The sequence below is a fragment of the Chrysemys picta genome, chromosome 6 (genome assembly GCF_011386835.1).
Source record: "Chrysemys picta bellii isolate R12L10 chromosome 6, ASM1138683v2, whole genome shotgun sequence".
In the NCBI taxonomy this organism is placed as follows: Eukaryota; Metazoa; Chordata; order Testudines; family Emydidae; genus Chrysemys; species Chrysemys picta.
Window position 1 is genome coordinate 95,928,929 of NC_088796.1, and position 26,990 is coordinate 95,955,918.

The 26,990-nt window shown below is 42.1% G+C and overlaps 1 protein-coding gene across 3 annotated transcripts; it reads right to left on the reverse strand.

The window, feature by feature from the left end:
• Positions 1 to 246: 246 nt before the first annotated feature.
• ABHD17B (abhydrolase domain containing 17B, depalmitoylase) lies at positions 247 to 26,856 on the reverse strand. 3 transcript variants are annotated; one of them, XM_042850593.2, is made up of 5 exons: positions 26,470 to 26,856; positions 20,499 to 20,750; positions 19,348 to 19,822; positions 3,938 to 4,117; positions 247 to 1,784 (listed from the first exon to the last, which is right to left on the reverse strand). In XM_042850593.2, exons 3-5 carry the CDS (start codon positions 19,812 to 19,814, stop codon positions 1,565 to 1,567), a joined length of 867 nt encoding a protein of 288 aa, XP_042706527.1. In that variant the 5' UTR covers positions 19,815 to 19,822; positions 20,499 to 20,750; positions 26,470 to 26,856; the 3' UTR covers positions 247 to 1,564. The 3 variants fall into 3 exon arrangements, with proteins under 3 accessions (XP_042706527.1, XP_023961189.1, XP_005297813.1); XM_024105421.3 differs by lacking the exon at positions 20,499 to 20,750 and having other exon boundaries at positions 26,474 to 26,856; XM_005297756.5 differs by lacking the exon at positions 20,499 to 20,750 and having other exon boundaries at positions 26,470 to 26,853.
• Between the last annotated feature and the right edge of the window lie 134 nt (positions 26,857 to 26,990).

Genomic DNA, 26,990 nt, shown 5'->3' on the forward strand with positions numbered 1-26,990 from the left:
TAAAACTCAGACTGAACAAAGACTGCTGCCCAAGTTATGACAGTTTGTCATCAACTGCCTATGGCCAGCAACACTGCCCAGGATCTTTGCCGGCAAACATACCATATCCCTGCTTTTGTGAAGGGGGCCTCTGAAAAACAGCCTGCAGATGATCTTCCTCAGAAATCAGTGTCTCCTTTTAGAGTCAGTAGCCAGATAGTTATTTAGTAGATTGAAGTTTTTCAGAACAAAATAAAGAACAGCAAATTGTGTAATATTATTTACTGTTAGTTAACACATCTGAACCAAATCAGTCACAATATTTGATAATACATTTAATTACACAGTAGTCTTGGACAATCACAAAAACAAGCAGAACAAACTACATAAGGCCTTAAAATTAGAAGCACAGTGTGTATTTTGTTGGAATATTACTATGTTTACAAATTAGGCTACATATAATTAAGTTTCTCATTATTTTTCATAGTTTTTATTCAAGCAAAACTCATTCAAGGGAAAGGCAACTTACAAAATTTATTTCACTATGAGTTAATACAAAAAAGTGTCAACATTCTCTTTCTTCACTGTTCAGGAGCAGATTAGTAAAATTCTCATACAGTAATAAAAACAATAGGTTGCACACTAATAAAACACCCAAAAGTAAACCTGAACTGACAACTGCAAGCTTGCATTTGTTCATTACAAAGTTAGACAAACTTCCAGGATTTTTTCTATCCATATACTGCATCTCTATAGAATTGACATTTAAAACTAGCTCCTAGCTCTAAATACCTTACTGGTTTCAAATAAACCACTAAAATATTTAGTTACACCTCAGTAGTGAGCATATGAATGAAATTTGTTATAACAGTGGTATTTTAGGACTTCATTTTACAGAATAACCTGTTTAGCTAAAGAATAGATGAGTAGGCAGATTTAAACCTCATCTTCCAAGTTACAAAACAAAAACAACAAATTAACCACCAGACATAAGATATAATGCACAGTAGCAAAAAAAAAAAAAAAAAAAAAAAAAAAAAAAAAAGCTTGTTTTGACCCGCTCCCTATAAAACAGGGCCTGGGCCAATTCCAGTGAGTGTCTATGTTTTCATTACATATTTGCTTAAATCTCATGGCTATTGGTATTTTTACAAGTACAGCTGTTTAGAAGTCTGATTTTTAGTGTACACCTGTGCAACAGAATAAGTCACAGTACATTTTGAGATGTTTAAAAAATATTTATAAATTTGTTTCTGATATGCTAAAGCATTTGGCAACACTTTTACAGCATCTGATTTTACATAATTAAAATTTCATACAGTACTCCTTGTGATATTTTGTACATCTAAAAAGAAAACTCACACATAGTATATGAACTACAGAAGCTGAACTGCATGATCATGTTATTCCAGTTCATAATACTGGTATTAAAACCTTCATTAATTATGTTCACAAATCATTACCTGTACATTTATGAAGGCAACTGACATGATTTGAAAACAAAACCTTCAGGTTTTATGTTAGTATTTATCAAAGTGTGCAGTTCTGCAGTGAAATGAAAAAGCATGTAAATATATAAAGTACTTTACAAATTCACCAGTTCCTGTGATACAAACTGTTTTAATCGTTCAAGGTACTGTCCATAAAGCTCCACATCATTATGGCCTGCTCCTTCTACCCACAGTGGCTCTACAGGTCTCTGGCAACGCTCAAATAATGCTAAGCCATGCGAAAAGTCAATTACTTCATCTTCAGTCCCATGGATTATTAACACTGGCGATGTTATTTTAGAAATTTTGTCAATGCTGCAAGAAAAGAGATACAAACATGAACACAGAACAGTCAACTTTACACACGTAACCTTCAAGAATAAGAGACTCTTAGGCTATGTCTACACTTAAACAGGTACAGCAGAGCTGTAGCGCTTCAGTGTAACCTCCTGCTATAGCAAGGGGAAGAGTTCTCCCATTGCTGTAGTTAATCCACCACCAAGCAGTAGCTAGGTTGATACAAGAATTATTCCATTGACCTAGTGCTGTCTACATCAAGGGTTAGGTCAGCTTAACTATGTTGCTCAGGGGTGTGGATTTTTCACAACTCTGAATGACATAGCTGGGCCAACTTAACTTGTTAGTTTAGACCTGTCCTTAGGCTATGGCTGCGCTATGAACTAGAGGTACGATTCCTTTGCTTATGTACACATGCTCATTCTAATTCTCATCAAGCTAGCACAAGTATAAATAGCAGCGTAGCTACAGTAGCAAGGGCACAGTTTTTCCCAGTCCTTGCTGGTCTGAGCAACAGACTCAAAAAGACACTTTATTCAGAGCCATCAATACACCGGCCAGGACCACCCACTAGTTATATTTGGGACAGTTATATTTATCCCCTTACCTTTTAACCCAAAAGACACCTATAAAACTGATTAGCAATATAAAACATTCACAAATGTGTGAATCAAGCATTATAAAAACATTTTTAATTTTATAAATTACTGTTAATCTTTTTTCATTTATTCGGTCTTGATTCACTCTTTGTACATAAGAATGGCCATACTGAGTCAGACCAAAGGTCCATCTAACCCAGTGTCCTGTCTTCCAACAGTGGCCAATGCCAAGTGCCCCAGAGGGAATGAAGAGCACAGGTAATCATCAAGTGATCCATTTCCTGTTGCTCATTCCCAGCTTCTGGCAAACAAATTATGTAATGAGAGGATATTAGCATTTTTTAATATTACCTTAAAGGACAACTGCAAAGAATTTGCAAGATTACTTTCTTCCCTATTCGGAGAATGTTAGTGTGACGTCGCACTCTATAGGATTTTATAAATATATGCTGAGTGAATATAATGTAATTGGAATATGCTTCATGCAAAAGGTCTCTTGTAAGGTATCATTAACAAAGTTTATAATCTACTGAATGTGATCATCCTATTTGTATAAATGTACCACTCTTGTATCTGAAACTAGAAATATGAAATATAACTCTGAGGGCCTATTGTAATTATGCAAAGTGTGGGCCATTAATGGTGGTTTGGAATCTTGATGGTTCCCATCAACCAGGACAACTGACCGTGGATGGCTCTGTTTGCAGGGAAGCCTTCCTGCGAGTCAGGCTAGGAGGATTGAAGTCTTACAGTGACATGATCATGTCACCTGAACTGGAATCCATCTTTAACCTGGTGTCTTTCCATTGAGAAGGAGGGGGTGGGAACCCAGAGAGGGACAAAGGATTCCCACCCTATGCAAAAAGATATACAAATGGGTGGAACAGAACAAAGGGAGAGCCATCAAGAAGAATCACCTAGCTATTACCTGAGCTAGAACAAGAGCTGTACCAGGGGAAAGAATTGTGCCCAGGCCTGGAAGATGTCCAGTCTGAGGAAAAAACTTACTGAAGCATCTTTAAGGGCAAGATTATCTGTATTCAGTTTGATTAGACATTGATTTGCGTGTTTTATTTTATTTTGCTTGGTAACTTACTTTGTCTGTCACTACTTGGAACCACGTAAGTCCTACTTTTTGTATTTAATAAAAATCACTTTTTACTTATTAATTGACCCAGAGTATGTATTCATACCTGGGGGAGCAAACAGCTGTGCATACCTCTCTATCAGTATTATAGAGGGCTAACAACTCATGAGTTTATCCCGTATAAGCGTATACAGGTTAAAATGGATTTATTTGGGTTTAGACCCCACTGGGAGTTGGGCATCTGAGTGTTAAAGACAAAAACACTTCCGTTAGCTGCTTTCAGTTAAGTCTGCAGTTTTGGGGCAAGTAATTCAGACCCTGGGTCTTTGTTGGAGCAGATGGGAGTGTCTGGCTCAGCAAGACAGGGTGCTCGGGTCCCGAGCTGGAAGGGAAAGCAGGAGCAATGGTAGTCTTGGCTCATCAGTTGGCAGCTCCCAAGGGTGGGGGTTCTGTGATCTAACCCGTCACAGTAAGTAGCAACTTACTTTGGGAATGCATCAAAGCAGTAGGTCTTCTTCGTATCAGGAAAGGCTACTCGCATTCCCGAGGTCAAAGGAGAATGAAGAATTACAGCAGCACTCTCATACCGAGCAGCAAGATCCACAGAGGGTACCGTTCCTATACTTTGGCCATATATAATCACATTTTCAGGGCGGATTCCGTACCTACAAAATTAAGAGAGTGTTAAAAACTGGTATACACTAAAATAAATTGAATCGGTTTTGTTATACGAATTAGGCAGAAAAATGATATTTGTGGATCAAAATTTACGAAGTAGGATGAACAAAAGTGACTAGTAAGAGAACCAGATATTGTAGTTGTAATATTGCTTTCCCGTACTTCAATCTTCCACTTTTGTCTGACTTAAAATTTTGACAGTAAAGCTTTTCTACTACCAGTTTTGTATTTGGCAAATATTTGTCTTCTGTCTGGAAAGATACTGAAATATGGGTTTTTGTGTTTTTTGTTTAAACGATACATGTATGCAATAGCACCATGGATAAAGTCAGGAGAACTCTGGAATCAAGTCCACTAGTTATCCTGCTACAGAAAACAGAAGTGTTTGTTGTATTCCAAGATGACAAGGTATTTTTAAATCAAGGCAGCTTTCTACATCAGAGTTAACTAAGTTACGGACAGGCCAAATTTGGGACAATTTTTTTTTTTTTTTTTTTTAAACAAAGAACTTAAATATGTTTAACAATAAAGCCCAGTGACAACAAAAAAGGCTCATGCTGCTGTCACAGTCCATTTTCTTCCCCATTATACTTAAGTTATGGATAGGCCCCTACCAAATTCACGGTCCATTTTGGTCAATTTCATGGCCATGGGATTTAAAAAATAAATTTCATGATTTCAGCAATTTATGGTGTTGTAACTGTAGGGGTCCTGACCCAAAAAGGAGGGGTGTGTGTGTCCTCAAAGTTATTATAGAGGGGGTTCTGGTACTGCTAGCTACCCTTACTTCTGTGCTGCTGCTGGCGCTGCCATCAGAGCTGGGCAGCTAGACAGTGGCAACTGCTGGCTGGCATCCCAGCTTTGAAAGCAGAGCCGCCACCAGCAGTAGCGCAGACGTACGAGTGGCATGGTATGGTATTGCCTCCCTTACTTTTGTACTGCTGCTGGTGGGGCACTGCCTTCAGGGCTGGGCAGCCGAAGAAGGCAGTGAAGAAGTAAGGATGGCAATACTGTGACACCCCCCAAATAACCTTGCAACTCCCTTTTGAGTCAGGACCCCCAATTTGAGAAACACTGGTCTCCCCTGTGAAATCTGTATAGTATAGGGTAAAAGCACACAAAAGACCAGATTTAACAGGAAGAGACCAATTTCATGGGCCGTGACACGTTTTTTATGGCTTTGAATTTGGTAGGGCCCTAGTTATGGATAATGTCATCTTTTATTGGTGTAAACTTTATAGACACCTGATACGGACTTCAAAAATTTAGTAAATAATCTACTTGTTAAATGGTTGTATAGTCCTTTCCCACCCCTTTTATAAAATACCAAGGTAGAAGTTTCATTAAACGCTATTCCATTTGCCACAAACTTGTGTAATAAACACTGTACAAAAGAGCTGTTAATACTTGATATGTAGCAAACATGGGACGCTAAAGAAGACTGTCAGTTACAACATTACTCAGCCACTCTTAATTTTTAAAAATTTACTTACAAGTAAAATGAAGCATCACCTTGGTTAAACCACAAACCCAACTCTCAAATAAAATTCTCCTATATAGAGGCAATGTCAAATTTCAGCTCATCCAAATTAGTACCACAAAATTTTAAACTCGAGGAAAAAAAGGGCTTGTTAATTAGGACTTAAATTTTTTTTTACCAGATACCAACCAGCCAAAAAACAGTGAAAAATTATTCACGTTCCCTCAGGTCAGATCAAGAAACAAAGCCCTGGAGAGGTGCCCAGGACCCTCCCTGTTCGAAAAGAGGTTGGTGCTACAATTGCAAAATGGGTGCTGTTTCTGGATCCTGCTCAGTCCTATCTTCCATATTGGCTTTCCAGTCTCTCACCCGGACCATCATCAACCTCGGTCACTCCCGCTGGAAGAGAGAAAGCATTCTCTCTGCTATCCAAGAGCTTCTTCACTCAGTTTAGAATACAACCCATTTTATGGAATGACATGTTCAACTCTGGGTCACCCGGTCTCAAAAATATGTAGCAGAAATAGAAATGGTTCAGAGCCAGATGATGAAACAGTGGAATGGAAAACATTTCACATGGAGAGATGGCAAATACTGGAACTGTTCAGTTTAGAGAACAAATAATGGAGGGATATGATAGCTATATAAATAATGAATGGTACAGAGAAAGTGGACTTGGTACTCCTATTTAGCTGTTCTCATAATGCAACAATAATGAGACATTCAATGAAACTGACAGGCAACAAATTTAAAACTGATGCCAGGAAGTATTTTTGCAAACCACACTATTAGTCTGTTAATTCATCCTCATCAGATTCCACTGAGGCCAAGAGCTTAGCAAGATTAAAAAAAACACTGCAAGTTTATATGAATAGTAAGAACATCCAGCTATGTTAGATCGGATTTTAGAAAAACCTTAACATTTGGAAGGCATATAAAACCTTCATGCTTCATTCAAGGAATAAGCTAACCATTAACTGACTTCCTGTATGGACTGGTTACTCCATAATTGTTCAATTTGGGGTTTCTTGCATCTCTCTCTTTGAGAGATTAGGTAACTGGTCAGAGGCCGGATACGGTAACAGATTAACTACTGATCTAGAGAAGGAAGAGCTTGGATGCTTATTAAGGGGTTCCATCCTTCATACTGTCTCTGGTGTACACACACTCACAAAAATAAAGCCCCCCTCACTGAACCCTATTTAGCTGCTCTAAAGTAGAAGATCCTCCCTTTCTGTTCCTCCCATGCATCCCAGAGCCTCCTAGCCACTGTGATGAGAGTCCGTGTCTCAGCTACTCTATTTCGTGGTGGCTGTGAGCTGGTATCTCCATTTTAAGTTCTGTTCCCCAGTAAACTGCTTTAGTGTCTGCCTCTGCTGCAGCTCAGTTTTCCCTATGCAGAGTGGGGAAATTTTTGAGAGTTTCACTTCTGCATAACAAAACTGGCAAGACTAATTAGTTTTCACTCTGCTGCAGCTTTGCAAAGCTGTGAGCAGCAGCAGCAGGGGCACTGGAGCTTAGGAAGAAAGCACAGCATTTGTTTATGCTAGTTGCTACTAGCATACTCAACGGAGTGACAACCAGCTACTCTTGTTATATAGGGATGCGATAAATTATTCCTGTCGCCATCTTCTAGGAGCAAGAAGATGCCCATTTGTCTGTGATGACCAAAATCAGTGTGAGCTGGGCTCTGCTCATCCATAGATTTTTAAGCCCAGAAGTGACCATTATGATAATCTAATCTGTCAAACTGCATAATACACTATACAATTTCGTGCAATAGTTCATTTGACCAGAAATAAAGGCTTGATTAAACTGGAGATTATCTTTTATAGGAAGACATCTATTTTGATTCAAAGACTTGAAGTGATTGAGAATCTACTTTTGGTAAGTATAACACCCATTTTTCAAATGGGGAACAAGGGAAAAAGATTCAATGACCTGTCCAAAGCCACACAGGCAGACTGAAACAGAGCCAGAAACCAGATTTCTGCTGCCCAAACCAGAAGGCGTCCGGTGCAACAACCTTCTTCTACATCACTCACCTCCCATAAGAGCATGGCCACAGAAAAGCAATTAATGAACGGGTGCTTCGAAGCCTTAAAGGGGAAAGAACCAAATGAGCACTAATTGCCATGATCAGTACTCCTGCCATCCTCTGCCAGAGGTACATAGCTCTTTACAGTCTGACTGCTAGGAAGTTCATTGAAGAAACATCAGGACTTGGTAGAGAGAGAACATGTCAAACTGAAGAAAGGGGTTAACTGAAGCAGAATTAGAACAGATGGGTACAGAGCACAGAAGAAGCTAGTGGGAATAGATGGGAAGTAGTAGACAAAGTAATGGAGAAAAGGGAAATAAAAAAAATGGATTTGAAAATGAGAGTTGCCCTTTAGAAGAGAGGATGAGCAAATGTGCACAGGAAAAAGCTAAAGAGACGAACACAAAATAAAACCAAACAGCATAAATGGGGGAGGGTGGGGAGAAGAGGGAGTAGGACAAACAGAAGCTTTAAAGTAGTGAAATATTTTAGAATATATCAGAAGAAAACAAACGGTGAGAAAAAAATAGCTAAGGGTTTTTTTTTAAATAAAGGTTTTAATAAAACAGTATTTCACCATTTAATGCAATTTATGAAAAGCAGGGTCATTTTTACAACATGTTGAAATAGTGGTATCACATGTTTAGACATCCCTCCCACATTGTGTAACATTAATACGTTGAGAAAAATGCCTGCCAGTATGTTTTAAAGTAGTCCTGTCTGCCTTAGAAAAATAAAACTCAGAGCTCCTCTTGAAGATATGAGAAGCTGCGCCTTTAGGAACTCAGCTTTAATTTTTGTAACTAATACAGTAGTATGGTGTACATTTGCACTGGTATTTGTAAAACATTTTTATCATACCAATTCAATACATATGAAAGTTAGGCTAAGTATACATGACAAACTTTTGTCAGCATAGCTATGCTGGTCAGAAGTCTTTAGCCTAGCATAAATGCAGTAATACTGGCAAAACTGCTCTTTTAGTTGTATAGCTTATTTTATGGGGAAGGTGACAAGGGGGCTGTGTTTGCTGGTATAAAACTGTGTCCACACGAGGACCACTTTGCTGGTATAGTATACCAGCAAAGTGCTTCTAAAGGTAGACCTGGCCTTACTATCAGGCACTTGTGAACATATACCTAGCCAGATACTTTGGGGAGCTTATCTGGGAAGACAGGTATTTAAAGTAGAAGGTGAAGATACAGAGACAGATTCTCTATTACATTCAAGATCAACTTAGCACAGCAAAGAAAGGACATGCAGGTAGCTTGTTTTGGCTCCTTGATTCTGTCTAGGTTGATCCCAGTGTCAGCCAGAACAGCACAGGGACAACTTGAACATATGCCAACTGGCAACTTTCCTAAAAAGGACAGTCTACCAGCTGAGAAGAGCTGAAGCACTGGCCATGCCCCGCTCATACATTTATTTGGCCTATGGGGGAAGTAGAGGCATAGAAGCCTGCTACACTAGCTTTACACCAGCTGAGAACACTCATACCAGAGGAGTTCTCAGCTGAACAGACACAACTAGACTCACCCTTTTGTATCACTGAAGCCATCTATGCAAAGGGATCAGAAAGGGAAGGGAAGAATCTGGTCCATATTATACAAAATATGGCTAAAGAATTGTATGACGACTGGCTGGTATATGCAGTGATAGAATACTTAGTGTCAAAATCCATCCTGTATTAACAAACACACACTAGGAAACCTAAGTACTTCAAACATCGAGTGCCTTAAACAATTTCCCAATTATCCAAGCCAGAAAACATTGCATTTAAATACAGAAGCTAGTAGTCAAAATATAAAACAGAAAGCTAGCAAAATGGGTACAGAGCAACCAGGTATCAATTTAAAAATGACTACACATTGTAAAAATGAAACAGATTTCATCCGACTCCTCAGACTTCAGAAATTAGGGTGTAAATCCACTGTTCACAGCTGGCCATGTCAAAGAGGGAGTATATAAAGTATTGCCCTACTACAGCAAAGTATTGGCTAGAAATTCACCAAAAAATTAAAACATTAAGATACTGGGAAAATGCATCCTTAGAGCTCATCTATGTTTTTGATTATTCTGAACTGTGACCTCACAGGGAAATAGTAGTTACGATTATAGCCACATGTGTAATTTTTAAACACTGGGAAGAATAAGACACCTAGACATAAGGAATGGCTGAAGGACAAATCCATCCAGCTATAAAACAAAATGAGGAAATACATCCTGGAATCACTTCCCAAACGTCCATCATGCAGACAATACACAATTATGTATTTTGATGCACCAGTACAATTTATGCACACTAAAGACCCACCCTGTTATTTCTGTGTATATACGTGAACATCTAAGCACCTACCCATAATTTTCTCATTTCCTTATTCTGCAATTACATAATTGTTTAGATGTAAGGTAAGGCAATCTCAAAACCCCTGCCAACGTTTATTGCATCATTTGCCTGACATATGCTATACCAGTGGTTCTCAAACTTTTGTACTGGTGATCCCTTTCACACAGCAAGCCTCCGAGTGCAACCCACTTATAAATTAAAAACAAACACAATTATACATGCTGGAGGCAAAGCAGGGTTTGGGGTGAAGGTTGACAGCTCACAACCCTCCCATGTAATAACCTGAGGGGTTCTGAACCCAAGTTTGAGAACCCCTGTGCTATACAAACTCTCAAAGAACATATGGAATCCTCAAACAAATAACATGGACTGTGTTTAATTTATTGCATTCGGAAATTTCTCAAAATTATCTATTTTTGAAAAATGCAGGTCCTTCTACAAAAATTTAAATGAAAGCTCAAATTATTATACAGAATTCAATACTTTTTTGTGGGTAAATTCCCCACTTTTCCCTTGCTGTTCAAGTTTTTAACAATCCTTTCCTTCAGCCAAGGGATTTGGCCACAACTATAAGCTGGGAAAAGTAGTTCAAGAATAGTACAAAGTAATCTTTTCTCTGCAATGACTGGATGTAATGAAGTGGGACTATTAATGTTCTCTGACTATTGTGTGGGTGCCTCAGTTTCCCCCATGCATTTCTTAAGTATCTAGTTGGTGGGATAAGGGTGTGTGATTGTTGCAGAGCCTTAGAGCAGGGGTCTCCAAACTTTATGAGACGAGGGCCATATTAGATTTTTGAAGGGGCTTCGTGGGCCGAAGCGACTGTGAAAGAAATTAAATATTGCAAATATATGCAAAATTGTTAAAAAACACTACTCTACTGTGTCAGTGTTGCATTAAGTTCTAGATCAGGTATAAAAGTTAATTGATGCAGGTACTGTGAAATCACAAAATATTTGTCAATACATTAAAAATCATTTCACTTTTTTTATTTTATTTCTAAAAACCTCACATTTGTATCATACAAATACTGTTTGGTTCCATTAGTGATGTAGTTAAAATTTAATCATTATGAAACTGTTAATTTCCATCTTCTTTACTCCATTTATTGGAGATGTAATTAAGCATCTGGCTTGTATTTTTTACTCAAGGCAGGGGTCCATGCCTGTGCTCGGCTGCAGCAACCAGGGCCAGCTCTGGCTCTTTTGCTGCCCCAAGCAAAAACAAAAACAAAAACCACCTGTGGTGCGGCCGGAGCGGCAAAGCAGGGGAAAAAAAACAAAAAACGCCACCTCGCGGGCGGCCGGCGCCAGAGTGCAGGGGGACTCCCTGCGCTGCAGATGTGCCCCGGCTAGTGGGGAAGAGAGAGAGAGAGAGAGAGAAGGGGGCGGCCAGGGCTTCAGCGGGGCGCTCGCCGGCTGGGGTAGACTGAGCATGCAGCCCGCTTCCAGCAGGGCGCTCCCCTCCTCTGCGCCGCCGCCCCCTACAGGATGGCCGGATCAGCGAACAAAACAAAACAAAAATAAAGCGGCCGTGCTGCCCTAGGATTGGGCGGAATGCTACCCCGTAGAATCTGCCGCCCCAAGCATGAGCTTGCTTGGCTTGTGCCTGGAGCCGGCCCTGGCAGCAACGACTCTCCCTTAAGTTGGCTCCCCTTTTGGGGGGATACTGGCTCCCAGAAACACTCACCCTTCTGCACAGCTCAGCTGAGCTACCCAGCACCCTCCGCGCAAGCTGCTGCCGGCAGCCCCTCCCCCTGCCTGCTCGGAATGCCTACACAGCTGCCTACACCCTGCCTGTTTGCTTTTCCCTGTACCTGCTTTGCTGCAGCAGTGACTCTCCCGTAAGTTGGCTCCCAGAGGCACTCACCCCTCTGCACAACTCAGCTGTGCTGCTGCCCCGTGTGAGTTGCTGCCAGCGGCCCCTCCCCATCCCTGCTGTGCCTACTCAGCTGTTTGCTTCTCCCCTGTTGGTTGGAGGGTCAGACAAATGGAAGCCCCGGGCCGAATCCGGCCTGTGGGCCGTAGTTTGGAGACCCCCGTCTTAGAGGGCCAGTGCGAGGCTGTCTGGATAGAGAATGGCCGACACCCTGTCTCCTGGCAACTGATGGCCTGGGCCCCTCTTCTGCAAAGGTGCCAGCTGAAGGTGTTGAGAACAAAGATCAGGTTGCCTCTTGGCCCGGGAAAGAGACAAAGGCCAGAGGAGGGTCTGGAGAGTTTCAGTTTGGAGCTGGCTGGGGAAAGAGAGGGAGGCGCAGACCCGGAGTCTGGTCTCCCTGCCATCAAGGTGGACCTGACTTAAGGGTCCTGTTTCTGTACCTACAAGCTCTGTTTTAGACTGTGTTCCTATTGTCTAATAAACCTTCAGTTTTACTGGCTGGCTGAGAGTCACGTCTGACTGTGGAACTGGGGTGCAGGACCCTCTGGCTTCCCCAGGAGCCCCGCCTGTGCGGACTCACTTCCCACAGCGCACGGTGTGAGAAGGGGATGCTGAATGCTCCAAGGTCAGACCCCGTGTAAGCTTCTTGCCCTGGAGACAGTATGCTCATAGAGAGGAGGCATGTTTCCCTAGAGTCCTGACTGACTTCGTATGGAGTAGTTCCAGAGCATTGTCCGGTCACGCTGTGACACTGAACATACTGCTTCCTCAGCGTTCTCAGCTGCTACTGGCCTCAAAGTTTGCAAACTGAAATAGAGAAGCTACTAATCAGTAAGGTTAGCTCAAGAGCATTGCTGCCAGTGCACATTCCCACAGGTGATAAATGGGACAGACAAGCATGGAATTATACAAGCAGTGTCAGTTGGGGCCACATTTCCTTTCTACCTTCTCTTCTTGCTGTCCTTCAATGGCAATACTTAACACCAGACTCCAAAGATTTGAAGAGACTGTGGGTAGCGGACATAAACACTCTACCACAACTACAGTTACTGTAAGTAACTTTCTTCTTCAAGGTGGCCTCTACTTGCTCTGTTCCCACTTGTGGGCATTTAGTAAGCAGTACAATCTCCACTGAGGTTGGTGGAGAAGTTCTAGTTTAACAGAGTACAGAAATATCCTCCCAAATAGTGCATCAGTTTTGAGTGTCAAGTTGAGAGAGTAAGAAATGACTAATACTGTTCTCCCAAACTGGGTCTCAGATTTAGAGACCAAGTTGAGGGAAACATTGCCACTTAAAGAGCATACAGAGTTTCAATTAGCAGCTCTGAAAAATACTAAGATGATGACAGAGCAAGAACACACTATAGGAATTGCCATGTGTCTAGTTCTGCATAAACAGATATCTCCAAGAGGTTGAATACCTGCAACATCACAAGAGTAATACACAGTGTCAAACATTTGGACAACCTTTGGGCTGCGATTGACAGACCCCTGGTCTTCCCTCATCTGCCTGAGAAGCATGGGGAAACTAGAAGATAAATTGTCTATTTAGGATCAAACTTTGGGCCCTCCAAACATTTAGAGTACAGAGTTTGAGCTCCTTTAAATATCAATGAGGTTGGGGGGAAGATATAAACAAGCTAACTGCCCCATTTAAATGGAAATCAGGGGTCACCTTAGACAAGAATTATGAATAAAGACACAGAAACACCTTATTCTTGTGGAACACAACATTGGAGAAATAGAATCATATCACAAAACTTTGGGCTGGTGTGATGGCTATGAAGATTACTGTCCTCAAAGATAGATGGTACAGAGAACAGTTTGACTAAGGTTTGAACAGAGGCTGCGTCAGCTTTGTGAGAACAAGATTCAAGCCAATGGTGCAGGTGGTTCAATACTTTCATCCACATGGGGTTACTGTAGAGTGAGGGAATACTGTCAACCCTTGCAGGAGTCTGAAAAACAGATAGCAGTAAAGTGCATCCTGATTCTTTTGGGGATGGCCTAGGAGCAACATGGAATAAGGCTTTGATTTTGAAGAACAGGGACAGGTTCATTTTCACCCATTCATAGAAAAATCTAGGATAGCTACCTGCATTCCCTGACGCCTCCTCGGGCAGAAATTTGGGCTGTACGATTTTTTTAAATGAGTTGAGAGAGACCATACTTGCAATACCATCCACCCACGTTAGCATTGTTTGTGAAGGCATGCAAGGGCACTTAGGGTGTCAGATGACAGTTTTCTTTGGTTATTTACTTATTCCTGTAGGCCTGATGCCCTCGATAGTTTTCATGCCTGAAGGAAGGGGCTGAGGTAAAGCCTGCCTGGACTTCACTATATAGGCCCTTCACAGGCAATGAAAAGGCCACTCTTTCTGGTAAAAATATCTTCCCGTTAGATGCTACAAGTCCTTGACCACCAAGTAAAAAGGCATATTTATCTTCACTAGTGACATTAGGATAAATTTTGACTAGTGCACACCAACGCATCTTCTGACATTATAGAATGGAGACCACGGAATGTGTGGGGTAGAAGAAACACTCCTCCCCGCATAGGGTGGGGAAGAGCAAGCTGCCACTTGCTAGTCCCAGGGCTGCTGTTGTCATCTGTGCCAGGCCTGAGGGATTTTGCTAGTGAGGTGCTGCCTCTATTTCCTGGGGGCTCGCCTGTTTGAAGGAGGGCGTCTTCTGGAAACACTGCCCTTGTCTGAGCACTTGAGGAACCTGGGTCTCCACAGACCAAGCAGAGATCTCCATGCAGGTATTAATCAGCAGAACAGGTGCAGGCGACAATGCAGGTTTTTCCTCTTAGCCTTCTCTGCCATGCTTCAGTCTGCATGGGTGAGCAGGGAATGCAGAGAGTTTCAGCAACTGAGAAGAAAGGGAATCCTTTCTGCCAATAAAGGAAGATGCGATAGCGTAAAATCTCCAGGCTTTCTTTCTTCTTTAAATTTGCTCTGCAGTAGGGATGACCTGGTCTGCCTGCCTGCAACTGGAGAGGGAGACAAACACTGGGGGTTCTGAGATGTGGAGACACACTTCCCCTACCTCTGATTGACAGATTTCATCTGCCTCCAAGTGGAGTACACAATATCATGGATTTGTGGACCTCATTACAAACAAGAAAGCTTGTAGTGGTTTCTTAGCTACTAGTATCCATACTGTAATTTTATATTAAGATACAGAATTCTAATACTTTAAATAGCTATTTACTTAAACTTAATTTTCCAAAAATAGGCTGGAGAGAAGATTCCCTATCAGGCAACCAGCAAAGGGTGCCAAAAAGATCTTAAAAAGACTGCTTGTCACACTATGGGATGAAGCACCCACTTTTTTGGGGGGCGGGAGGGGCGGCAGCTAAGGAATGTGGAAGTCACTATTCACAACTCAAACACACCTAAACTTGGTCTCCTTTAAAGGGAGATTATCCATGAAAGGTTTCAGGTGGAAAGGAACTTTTCAGAAAGTTGTTGGGGCGGGGAAATCAAGCCTACACAGTATACTGTTTTCATAGTTCTTTGGTCATTGCATTTATAAACTCAGCATATGTTTCATAGTTTCCACTGAACACTATATACACCATACTACTAACTTAGGCCTTCCTGGACTCCCAGAATCTTAAATTTCACATGTTTCCAAGCACATTTTAAATGTAATTCTGTGCATTAGTTCCCATTAATGGGAAATGTATAAAACAAATCAGACTAAAATATTCAAAACATGCATGTTAAAAACAAGCCTTTGTTTTACAAACACTTCCACTTTTGAGAAACCCTATCTCTTTAGAGTACTTTACAGTGAAATAACTGCCCCCTCTGGCTAAAAATCAGACGAGGTAGTCTGAACAGAAAAAAATAAGAATTTTTTACCCCAGAAATTAACAAGATGTGGGGGAGAAAACCTTGAAGGAAACCTCTCAATCTTAGCTATGAAGTCCTTGTTAATTCCATCAAAAATATTATAAGAATTCAAATTGTACAGTGAAGCACCCAAAAAGGTTGAAATGTCAAAGTTAAAGTTGCCTGTGTAATTTTAACTCCTCTCCCTAAGGCATTATAGTAGCTGGGGTTTTCCAGGGCTACTGGAATCCCTGGGTATGCTCCTTATGCTGGCCAGAGCTAGGTAGCAGTTTGTAAGTCATAAAAAGGGAAATAAGGACAACCAGAGCGGGAAACTACAGACCAGTCAGCTTAACTTCTGTATCCGGAAAGATAATGGAGCAAATAATTAAGCAATCAATTTGCAAACACTTAGAAGATAATAAGGTGATAAGTAACAGTCAGCATGGATTTGTCAAGAACAAATAGCTGATAGCTTTCTTTGACAGAGTAACAAGCCTTGTGAAGGGCGGGGGGGGGGGGGGGGGGGGGGGGGGGGGAAGAAAAGAAGCGGTACATGTGGTATATCTTGATTTTAGTAAGGCTTTTGATACTGTCTCGCATGATCTTCTCATAAACAAACTAGGGAAATACAACCTAGATGGAGCTACTACAAGGTGTGCGCATAACTATGTAACCCCTTTGAGGTTTAGAGAGCCTGGCCCTTTAAAACTTCTTCCTGGGAGTGGGAGCAGGGAGAGAAAGGAGGGAAACTCGGGGGGTGTGGCTCTGGAGGAGAGCCCACAGGCCCTCACAAAGTGAAGCAGCAAAGAACCTGCCTAAAGCCTGGAAAGGACAGGACAGCCAATCGGGGACACCCCAGGACAGGAGCCAGGAGGAGCACTGTGCAAGGGAGGAATCGCTCAAGGAGGACAGGCTGGAGCTGGACCCAGTATCACTGCTGCCTAGAGCTGCATGGGGCTGTGAGTACTGGGGCTTCTGACTCTGCACTGGGAATAAGGAGGGAGGCTGCTAGCTAGTTAAGTGGGGAGGTAGTCGCTCTATGTGGCTTTGCAAAGAGCGGCAGAAGAGAGCACCAGAGGGGGTTGTTGGGGAAAGTTCACTGGCGCTGAAGATGACCAGGAGCACCCAAGACTCACCACTGGACGGGAACTTTGCTCAGGACTCCTGAACTCTGTGTGCAGACACATAGCACAGTCTGGAAGGGCAGACACTGAGGAACCACTGGGCCTGTGGGGCCTTGGTTTGGATGAAACCCTGTTCTACTGCTCCCCTTATATTTTCCCTTGTTGTTTTTCTCCTCTCATCCCTCTGTAAATACACCTCTACCTCGATATAACACTGTCCTCGGGAGCCCAAAAAACCCCTTACTGCATTATAGGTGAAACCGCATTATACTGAACTTGCTTTGATCCACTGGAGTGCTCAGCCCCGCCCCCCGGAGCGCTGCTTTACCGCGTTATATCCGAATTCGTGTTATATCGGGTCGCGTTATATTGAAATAGAGGTGTAAATATCTCCCTTTGTTATATCCATTGTACTTTTCCTGTGGGTGTGTGTGTTCACTCTGAGGGGCTTGGAACAGGTGCCCCTGGGGTGGAGGGGATTTTTCCTGTTGCATTCCTGCGCGCGCCATCTCTGGGCCAGAGCTGCCTGCAGAGCAGACTGTCTTGGTCACTAGGGCGCTAAATTTACAATTGGTTGGAAAATCATTCCCAGAGAGTAGTTATCAGTGGTTCACAGTCACGCTGGAAGGGCATAACGAGTTGGATCCCACAGGGATCGGTTCTGGTTCTGTTCAATATCTTCATCAATGATTTAGATAATGGCATGGAGAGTACACTTATAAAGTTTGCGGACGATATCAAGCTGGGAGGGGTTGCAAGCGCTTTGGAGGAGAGGATTAAAATTCAAAATGATCTGGATAAACTGGAGAAATGGTCTGAAGTAAATTAGGATGAAATTCAATAAGGACAAATACAAAGTACTCCACTTAGGAAGGAACAATCAGTTGAACACATACAAAAATGGGAAATGACTGCCGAGGAAGGAGTACTGCAGAAAGGGATCTGGGGGTCATAGTGGATCAAAAGCTAAATATGAGTCAACAGTGTAACACTGTTGCAAAAAAAGCAAACATCATTCTGGGATTTATTAGCAGGAATATTGTAAGCAAGACACGAGAAGTAATTCTTCCGCTCCACTCCGTGCTGATTAGGCCTCAACTGGAGTATTGTATCCAGTTTGGGCACCACATTTAAGGAAAGATATGGACAAAATGGAGAAAGTCCAGAGAAGAGCAACAAAAATTAAAGGTCTAGAAAGCATGACCTATGAGGGAAGGGAAAAATTGGATTTGTTTAGTCTGGAGAAGAGAAGATTGAGAGGGGACATGATAACAGTTTTCAAGTACATAAAAGGTTGTTACAAGGGAGGAGGGAGAAATTTTTTCTCCTTAATCTATGAGGATAGGAAACGAAGCAATGGACTTAAATTGCAGTAAGGGCGGTTTAGGTTGGACATTAGGAAAAACTTCCTGTCAGAGTGGTTAAGCACTGGAATAAATTTCCTAGGGAGATCTTGGAAATTCCAAGAATAGGTTGGACAAACATCGGGGATGGTCTAGATAATACTTAGTCCAGCCTTTAGTGCAGGGTACAGACTAGAGGACCTCTCAAGGTCCCTTTCAGTTCTATGATTCTACGACAGTGATACCACACCATCAGACGATCTCCTCATACAGCAGGCTATATTGGATTTAAGACTAGCTTTGCTCTGGGAGAGCACTGCAAAACACACCAAACCCAGGAGAAAATCTGACTAGTGTTTAAAACAATCACATACTATTTCTCAAGCACAATGCACTTTCTACAGTTTAGATGCACAACTAGCAATTTATACTATTCTGTTCTGTCTATGCAAGACAGAGTATTTTAAAAAACAAACATATGGACTAACACATACAAGATATAATTTACAAGGTTTTAGAAAAGGTTGTGCATGCCCCAAGGGGCAAAGTGCTCCCAATCTGCGTGCCCCAATCATTCAGTGACAGGGCCCTTCCTCCCCTCCCCCACAACATCAGGGTACCTCACAAGCCCCTTAAGCTACTTGTTCCTTGTTGCTGAAGCTACAGGTCTGAAGTGGATGAGATGGGAAAAGGACACTGCTGCAGGTTACCAGCATACCAACAAAGAACATTACAAGGAAAACAGCAGACAGCTTTCTCAGATCAAATGTGAGATCACTCCAGGAGCAGTGGGCTCGGTTGACATTGGTATCTGTTAATTCTCCAATGGAAGCGGGATACACACAGATTAGTTAAGTGGACTTCTCCAAAAGTATCTGCCTTTGGGCACTAGAATTTCAAGCCATCTATAATCATTTATGCCCTGATCCTGCAAGCTGATCCAATTTGCAGAACTGGAGCCTAGACAGATTTAACATATAGCAGAAATTTTGTAAGCAATTCACTTGAAATGTGGCAGTCTCACCACCCAGATCTGATATGAATCAGATAATTCTAGGATACAGTATTTTAAGATGGGAATAGACTCAATCTATGCTAGCATGAAGTAAACTTTTGTAAAGCACAGCAAAAAACAATTTGCAATTAACTCCTTCCTTACCTTGTCCTAAGAGCCACCCAAGCAGCATCAATGTCAGCATACAGGTTCTTCTCTGTTGGTTTCCCAGAACTTGCGCCATATCCAGAATAATCATATGAGAATATGTTGCAGTTAATCCGTGAACCCAGTCCTATGTAAAAACTGCTCATCTGACCTAGGTCAACAGCATTTCCATGTGAGAAGAGCAAAGTATATTTGGCGTTAGGCGAGCAACGCACAAACATACAGGCAATCCTGTTACCTTTGCTGGTTCTAGTCATGAAACACTCAATGGCATCTTTTTCTCTAGAGGAGTACTGCCAGTCTGCTCGTTCTGAAAGATGTAGAGTCCAGCGACTACCACTCTCATCACACATCAGTGTGTAAGTAGGATCTGGAGGTAAAAATGCCAGTTTGGAAGCAATTTTCCCTGGGCATGGTGGACAACAGAACAGGCAACAAAGTTCACTAAAGGAAAGATTATTCATCTTCTATTCTGAAATAGGAAAAGAGAAAAATATTAATTTCTAATTACAATTCCATACAAGAACATGGAGTAAAATTCACATCATTGTAATTATAGAATACGGGAGAACGTTGGAAGAACGTTTTACAAAGGTTAATCTTAAATTTAAAACTAAGGCTATAGAGAGTATCAACTTGTAACTAAGAAAATGTGTTTACAATGATTTTTAACATCTTAAAATATTTTAAATATAACTTTAGATCATTATTAGAGATGAAATTTGAAAACCAATAGAGGAAAATATATTCTTAATATGTCATTAATGAGACTTTATTTTTATTAAAAGAATAAAGATTATATTCCTTAAGACAAGTACAAAAATTTTGAAGTTGGAAATCAACAATTCATATGACTTATTTTGGCCCAGAAAGCATAGTACTGCTCCTTCCAAAAACTTCAAGTTAAAATGACAAGCACTGAAAAGCCAACAACATTAAACAGTACATCTCCAGTGCACTAAAGGAATAACGATCTCATTAGCCAAGAATCACTACCGTGTTGTCAACCGTTTCAAATTTATCATGAGTAACGTGATTTTGGCCCCTATTGCAGGGAATCTTGTGATGTGAAAAGTTCCAGCCTTCAGACTATTTTAAGGATGCAAAACTAGAGACAGGCTTCTCATACAGAGAGCACTGTAGCTTACCAGAAGTTACAAGTAAACTGTAAGCCCAGAGTTCCACCCTTAGAGATGTTCCTATAAGCTTCTTTCACAGACTAGACTCCTTCCTAGTATGGGCCCAATCCTTTTCCCTGGTCAGTCCTTGTCAGTTCCAGCGTAGGTGGTAACTAGGGGATTCCTCATGACTGGCCACCCCATTGTTCTGTTCCACCCTCTTTTATATCTTTGGCACAAGGTGAGAATCCTTTGTCTCTCTCTGGGTTCCCATCCTTCCTTCTAAATGGAAAAGTACCAGGATTAAGATGGATTTCAGTATTATGTGACACGTTCACATGTCCTGTGAGACTTCATTACCCATTGGCTGGCACACAGGTATACAAGAAGGCTTACAAGTAAACAGAGCCATTTACCACCAATTGTTCTAGTTAATGGGAGTCATCAAGATTCCAAGCCACCATTAATGGCCCACACCTTGCATAGTTACAATAGGACTGCAGAGTAATACTTCATATTTCTAGCTTCAGATACAAGAATGATGCATTCATACAAATAGGATGAACACACTGTAGATTTTAAGCTTTGTAATGATACCTTACAAGAGACCTTTTGCATAAAGCATATTCTAGTTACATTATATTTACATAACATATTGAGTGCATCATCACACCATTAATTTGTGCCCTTTACAAACTTTATTAGCAGCAAAGGCTTCATACCTTGTGCAGTGATAACTGTCAGATAAAATAAAAATGATAGTTTGCATGTGTCACTTCAGACAGAGTTAGGAACAGAACCAATCTACTCTGCCACAAAGACTTTCAACAGGAACATGACAAGTCAGATGCTTGTGTAACCCCCCCACTAACTCGGGTAACATATAGAGGGTTATGACATCGATGGTACTGCCATGCTAAGAGATTTGGTTCTTTAGCTCAAGCGATATACACCTTTAAAAACAAGCCAAACTCTGGGGTCCTGGGTTCAAACCCCTCAAATGACACAAACAGGAGCACTGTTGCAGTTTTCTATGCTATTTGTAACTAGACCACAATCTAATGACAGAGCCAGGAATAGAAAATAAGAATCCTGATACCCATCATTCCCATTGCTGTCTCACAAATACTTGTGTAACCCACTGGCAGTGTCCAAATTTACTTCTAAATATAATGCTTTGCAGTATAAAATTATTTCAACAGTTACTCCAGAATACTTACACTATCCATTATACATGTACATAGTTCTCACTCCCACAAAGGTTGTCAGTGGGATATCACTTCCCTCACCCCACTTTTGTAAAGCTTTAGATGTGACCACTGTAAGTGTGGTTGAATCCAATATACTAACCAGGTACCCTCATCTTGGACATGCGTATTCCCCACTCCAGGTCAAATATTTAGTGATGTATGTTACCACAAAACGTGTTGAAGGAGGTATCCTTCTCCTCAGGTGATCAATACAGGTGCCTTTAAAGCAGGTTGGGAGCACCACTATCAGTATCCAATAGTTTTTTCAGTATGTACTCCTGGGGTAATTCTGCTCCAAAATATTAAAAATTCTACAAACAGTATTTAAAATTCTGCATATTTTATCTGTCATAACACAGTATAATCATGCCAGTTTCAATTATCTTAGTAATTTATTTCAAAATACCTGTCAGAAAGTATGTCTGTATCAATACAGGCAACAAAAAAGATTCAGGAATTGTTTTATGACAAATAGATTCCTTACTAGGCATATTAATACAGAATTCTGAATAATAATTCATTTAAATTACAATACAAAAACGTATTTCCCACACCCCTCACAAGTAGTGCAAACACTTGGGGGAGTAAGAGGTAACAGAGGAGCGGAGAGAGAGGGAAGTAATTGCTGGGAAGAAGCCTGGGAGTGAACATGGAAGGTTGTTGGGTGTGGGAAGTATAGAACAGTTGGGGGGGGGGGGGGTTGGAGGGTGAGAGAGAGAGGGATTGTTAGTGAGTTGGGGAGCCTCCCCCATGCAGACCCTGGCTGACCCCCAACCTCTCCCATTCAGTCAGACACATCTACTGCTGTAACCATGTGTTCCTGTATTCCCGGTCCTGATTCTGTCAGGTATAGCTGCACATGTCCCCATGTGACCCTGCACCCCAACTCAGCTACCCCCTCCCCACGTCTCTGCATCCCACTCTTCCTCATCCCCATGTGGCCTGCACCCCCACTCCCATTCAGCCCCAGGCTCAAAGTCACCCCACTAGCTCCTCTGCCTCTCCCCCCTACTAGCCCTTCTGAACTCCAGTTTGTGTGACCCCAGCAGTCCTGTGTGACTCTCCATATCCCATGCCTCCTCACCTGTCTCTGCAGGCAGGGTGCTGTGAGGAAGGCAGCCTCTGCCCCCTCCCTCTCTGCAGCTGGCTGCTCCAGCTCATGAGCCAGCTACCCTCTCTTCTGGAACCTCATCAGTGCCTGGTGAACAAAAGGTGTAATTGCAATGTGACCCCTCTTACCTTCCCTTCACCTCCCAGTCAGAATAAATTATTCTGTGGGGGGTGGAAGATGTAAAAAAATCTGTGGGGGACATTGATTTTGTGCTTGCGCAGTGGCGCAGAATTCCCCCAGGAGTAAGTATGGATATTTAGCACAGGAGAAGCATTGTACTTGTCACAGGCAAGTTAAGATACAGAGCTCAAGGAAGTTCAACAAGGTACAAATACGTTTGCACTGTCAGCATTTCCATTTCTAAGATATGTGCTCAAAGTTCAGAGCAATAAGAAACAAAATATATTTAAAAATGAGAAAAATCTAAGATTTATGTTTCTTATTACAAAGTAGAAAAATTCTGAAGTATAGTTTAAAACTTCACTGCATAAGCTTGTATTATTGCACCAGGATAGGCTCAGAATCATAGAACCAACAATCCAATAGTTAAAATCCCTTTCTAGTTACATAATGCATTACTGTGGAACAAAAATATATGAATAAACATCCTTAAACTAATTTTACAAGAAAGGGGATAAGATATTTCAAAATGTAGTGAGAAATAACTATAGGAAATTAGTGCCTAATTAAAAAGATAAAGGACATTAGATCAACAGAGCTATAAAGAATGAACGAACACAATGGATCCAGAGAAGAACATGGAGGAAGAATGAAAACTAAAGTTAAAAATAAACAAATAAAATAAACAAAAAAATTATATATTATACACACACACAGTAGTTATTCTGTTATTTTCAAGTACTTCTGGAAGATATGAACAGCCTACACTAAAACTGATCACTATAAAGGATTAGACTAATTTTTTTTTTAACCTTTAAATAGAAGTATTCATGGAAAACTATTTAGTATCATCATAGCTAAAGAAGCACTCAAGGAAGACAAGGCCACTGTGAAGCTAAATGAATTATTTGTATCAGTCTTCACTGCAGAGAATGTGGGTAGATTCCCACACCTGAGCCATTCTCTTTAGGTGAAGAATCTGAGGAACTGTTCCAGATTGAAGTGTCAGTAGAGGTTTTGGAACAAATGATAAATTAACCACTAATAAGTCACTAGATGGTATTCACCCAAGTGTTCGGAAGGAAGTCAAATATGAAATTGCAGAACTATTAACTCTGGTATAAAATCTATCACTTAAATCAGCCTCCATACCAGATGAATTGCGGATAGCTAATATAACTCTGATTTTTTTTAAAAAAGGCTCCAGAGGCGAGTCAGGCAATTACATATCAGTGAGCCTAACTTCAGTACCAGGAAAATTGGTTGAAATTGTAGTAGAGAACAGAATGATCAGACACAGATATGAACATGGTATGTTGGGGAAGAGTCAACATAACTTTTGTAAACAGAAACCATGCCTACCAATTAGGATTATTTGAGGGAGTCAACAGCTGATGGACAATGAACCTTGGTATTAGGAAAGGGATAGATAAGACCGAATACATCATAGTATCACTATATAAATCCCTGGTGCGACCATACCTTGAATACTGCATATGGTTCTGGTCGCTCCATCTCAAAAAGATATTAGAATTGGAAAAGGTACAGGAAGGGCAACAAGAGAGACAGCTTCCATATAAAGGAGAGATTTAAAAGATTTAGAGAAAAAAAAATGACTAAGATGGAGGTATGTTAGGGGTCTATAAAATCATAAATGGCATGGAGAAAGTGTATAAGGAGGTATTATTTATGCCTTCACATAACACAAGAACTGGTGTCACCCAATGAAATGAATAGGCAGAAGTTTTAAAACTAACACAAAGAAGTACCTCTTCACACAACACACAGTCAACCTGTAGAACTCATTGCCAGGGAAGGCTGTAAAGGCTAAAACTTTAACTGGGCTTGAAACAGAATTAGATAAATTCATGAAGGACAGGTCCACCAACAGCTATGAGCCAAGATGGTCAGAGACACAACCACACACTCTGGGTGTCCCTAAAACTGTGACTGTCAGAAACTAGGATTGATCACTGGATAACTGCCCTGTTCTGTTCATTCCCCTCTGAAGCATCTGGCATTGGCCTGTAAGAATATAGGGGGCTAGATGGGCCTTTGGTTTGACCCAGTATGACCATTCTTATGTTCTTGTTGCTGTATGGTTTTACTATACTCACTAATATTAAAAAGTATTAGAAAAAGGCTAATAAAGAATTCCCTAACTGGCAGCAGCAGCCACTCTTGCTAGATATTTCATATGTTTTAAACAGCTCTAGGGGGTCTATTTTGAGGGGGGGAGGGGAGGAGAAAGAGTCAGAGGAAACAATAGACAGGAAAAAAAACCAGAAAAACAATCCCCAGAAGATCCCAGATATACACAAATGTGGGATTAAGTCAGATTACATAATGTTTGTGTTCTGTAAGCAAGACACTGCACTATAGTATTCTTCTACTTAAAACAATCTGCACATTGACTGCCACTGAAGTACTGCATTGTTGGTGATTCAGTGACTCAAACTGGTACCTCATTACACCATTTAAGGCACAAATAATAAAGAAAAATATAAATTTAAACACAAATCAGTTTTAAATAGTTATATTTTTTAAATATCATTCTGAAAGTAACTGAAATCTGTCTGCAAGATGGGTTATTTTGCCACAATTCTGTCCATACTAGTTTCCAAGCTAAAAACTGGTCAAATCAGGACAACCAAAAAGTGATCTTACATTTTCCAAACATCCAATTATTCGTTACTCCATAAAAACAGAAGACGACTTATATATACAAAAAGCTATTTGAACCTACTAAAAGACAAAAATCAGATATGCATTTTATGGTCATTCTCCCAATTCACGGATTTTAAAAATAAAGTATTTGACTTCTCTCCACGCATAGTAGCACGTTTCATAGCTCAATTTACTTAGAAATAAGGTACTAAAACAATACAGTACCCCCATCCCAAAACAGACACAGTTTAGAAATACCTCGCCCTGTGTTAGCTACATTTCATTCCCCCACCCACGAGCGTATGAGATAAGCAGCAGCTGCGATTCAAATATTGATTTAGAATCTTTCCGCATAACTGTCGGAGCTGCGGCTCACGCCAGAGGGTGGAGGCAGTCGGCTCCCCAGTTCCGCCGGCCAAAGAGAAGAAAGGGGGAGGTTGGGCCCCTTTGGATCGGCTCCATCCGCCCCCGGGGCCGCAGAGAGGAGACAACAGCCCGTGGAGCACCTAGGGATCGCATAGAGCTGCAAAGCCGGGCCCCCCTTCACCCTCGCCCGGGGCCTCTGCACCTCCCCGCAGAGCCCCATTCACCGTTCCCCCGAGACCCCCCGGCCGCAGGGAGACGAAACCAACTCGCCCACTCTACCGCCCGGCACGGGGCGCTAGCGACGCGCCACCAGCCCACCCCTTCGCTGTGCCCCGGCGGTGAGCCCGCTGCCCCACTTAGCCCAGAGACCAAACTCCCCCGCGGACACGGACCGCCCAGCCCGAGCCCCGCGCACAGAGCTCCCCCACCGCAGGGACCTGGGCCCCGCACTGCGGGAGCGATCAGTGAGTGGGGTCGGAGCACGCACCTGCCTCCGTCTCACGCTGGTCCCGAAGCGTGGCCGCGTCCGGCTCCCTCTGGGGGCTGCGGCCCCGTCAGGCCTCCCCCCAACCGCCGCCGTTCGAACGCCGGGGACGTGCTGAGTAACGGCTCCGCTTGGCTCTATCAGCGCGGCGGCCTGCAGCAGCGCGCGGAGCCCGAGTCGCTCGCACCCCCGGCGGGACACTAAGAGGACGAGGGCCGGGCTTCTAAGCGGCCCTCGCCAGATTCCGTCCCCTCCGCCTCCCTGACTGGACTGAATTAATCTAGATTTGGGCAGAGCAGAGGGCGGTTCAGCGGCCAAGGGGCGGTAGGCTGGGGACAGGCCCTCATTGACCGGCAGCCGGCCACAACGCACCAATGAGATTGCAGCCCGACTAGGGCCAATGAGGAAGCACAAGAAATCCAGAGGGGAGCAAATCCCGGCATACAAAGCAGCCGATTGACATTGAGCCCCGGCCAATGGGAGAGCTCGATAGCCTTTGGCACCGCAGCCAATCGGGATACGAG

Coding starts and splice junctions, on each gene's coding strand:
- ABHD17B (XM_024105421.3), bottom strand. CDS start 19,814: ATGAATAATCTTTCCTTTAGTGAACTTTGTTGCCTGTTCTGTTGTCCA. Junction 4,118..19,347: donor TGGGTGGCTCTTAGGACAAG/GTAAGGAAGGAG, acceptor TTAATTTTGTAG/GTACGGAATCCGCCCTGAAA. Junction 1,785..3,937: donor TGCTTTGATGCATTCCCAAA/GTAAGTTGCTAC, acceptor CTTTTCTTGCAG/CATTGACAAAATTTCTAAAA.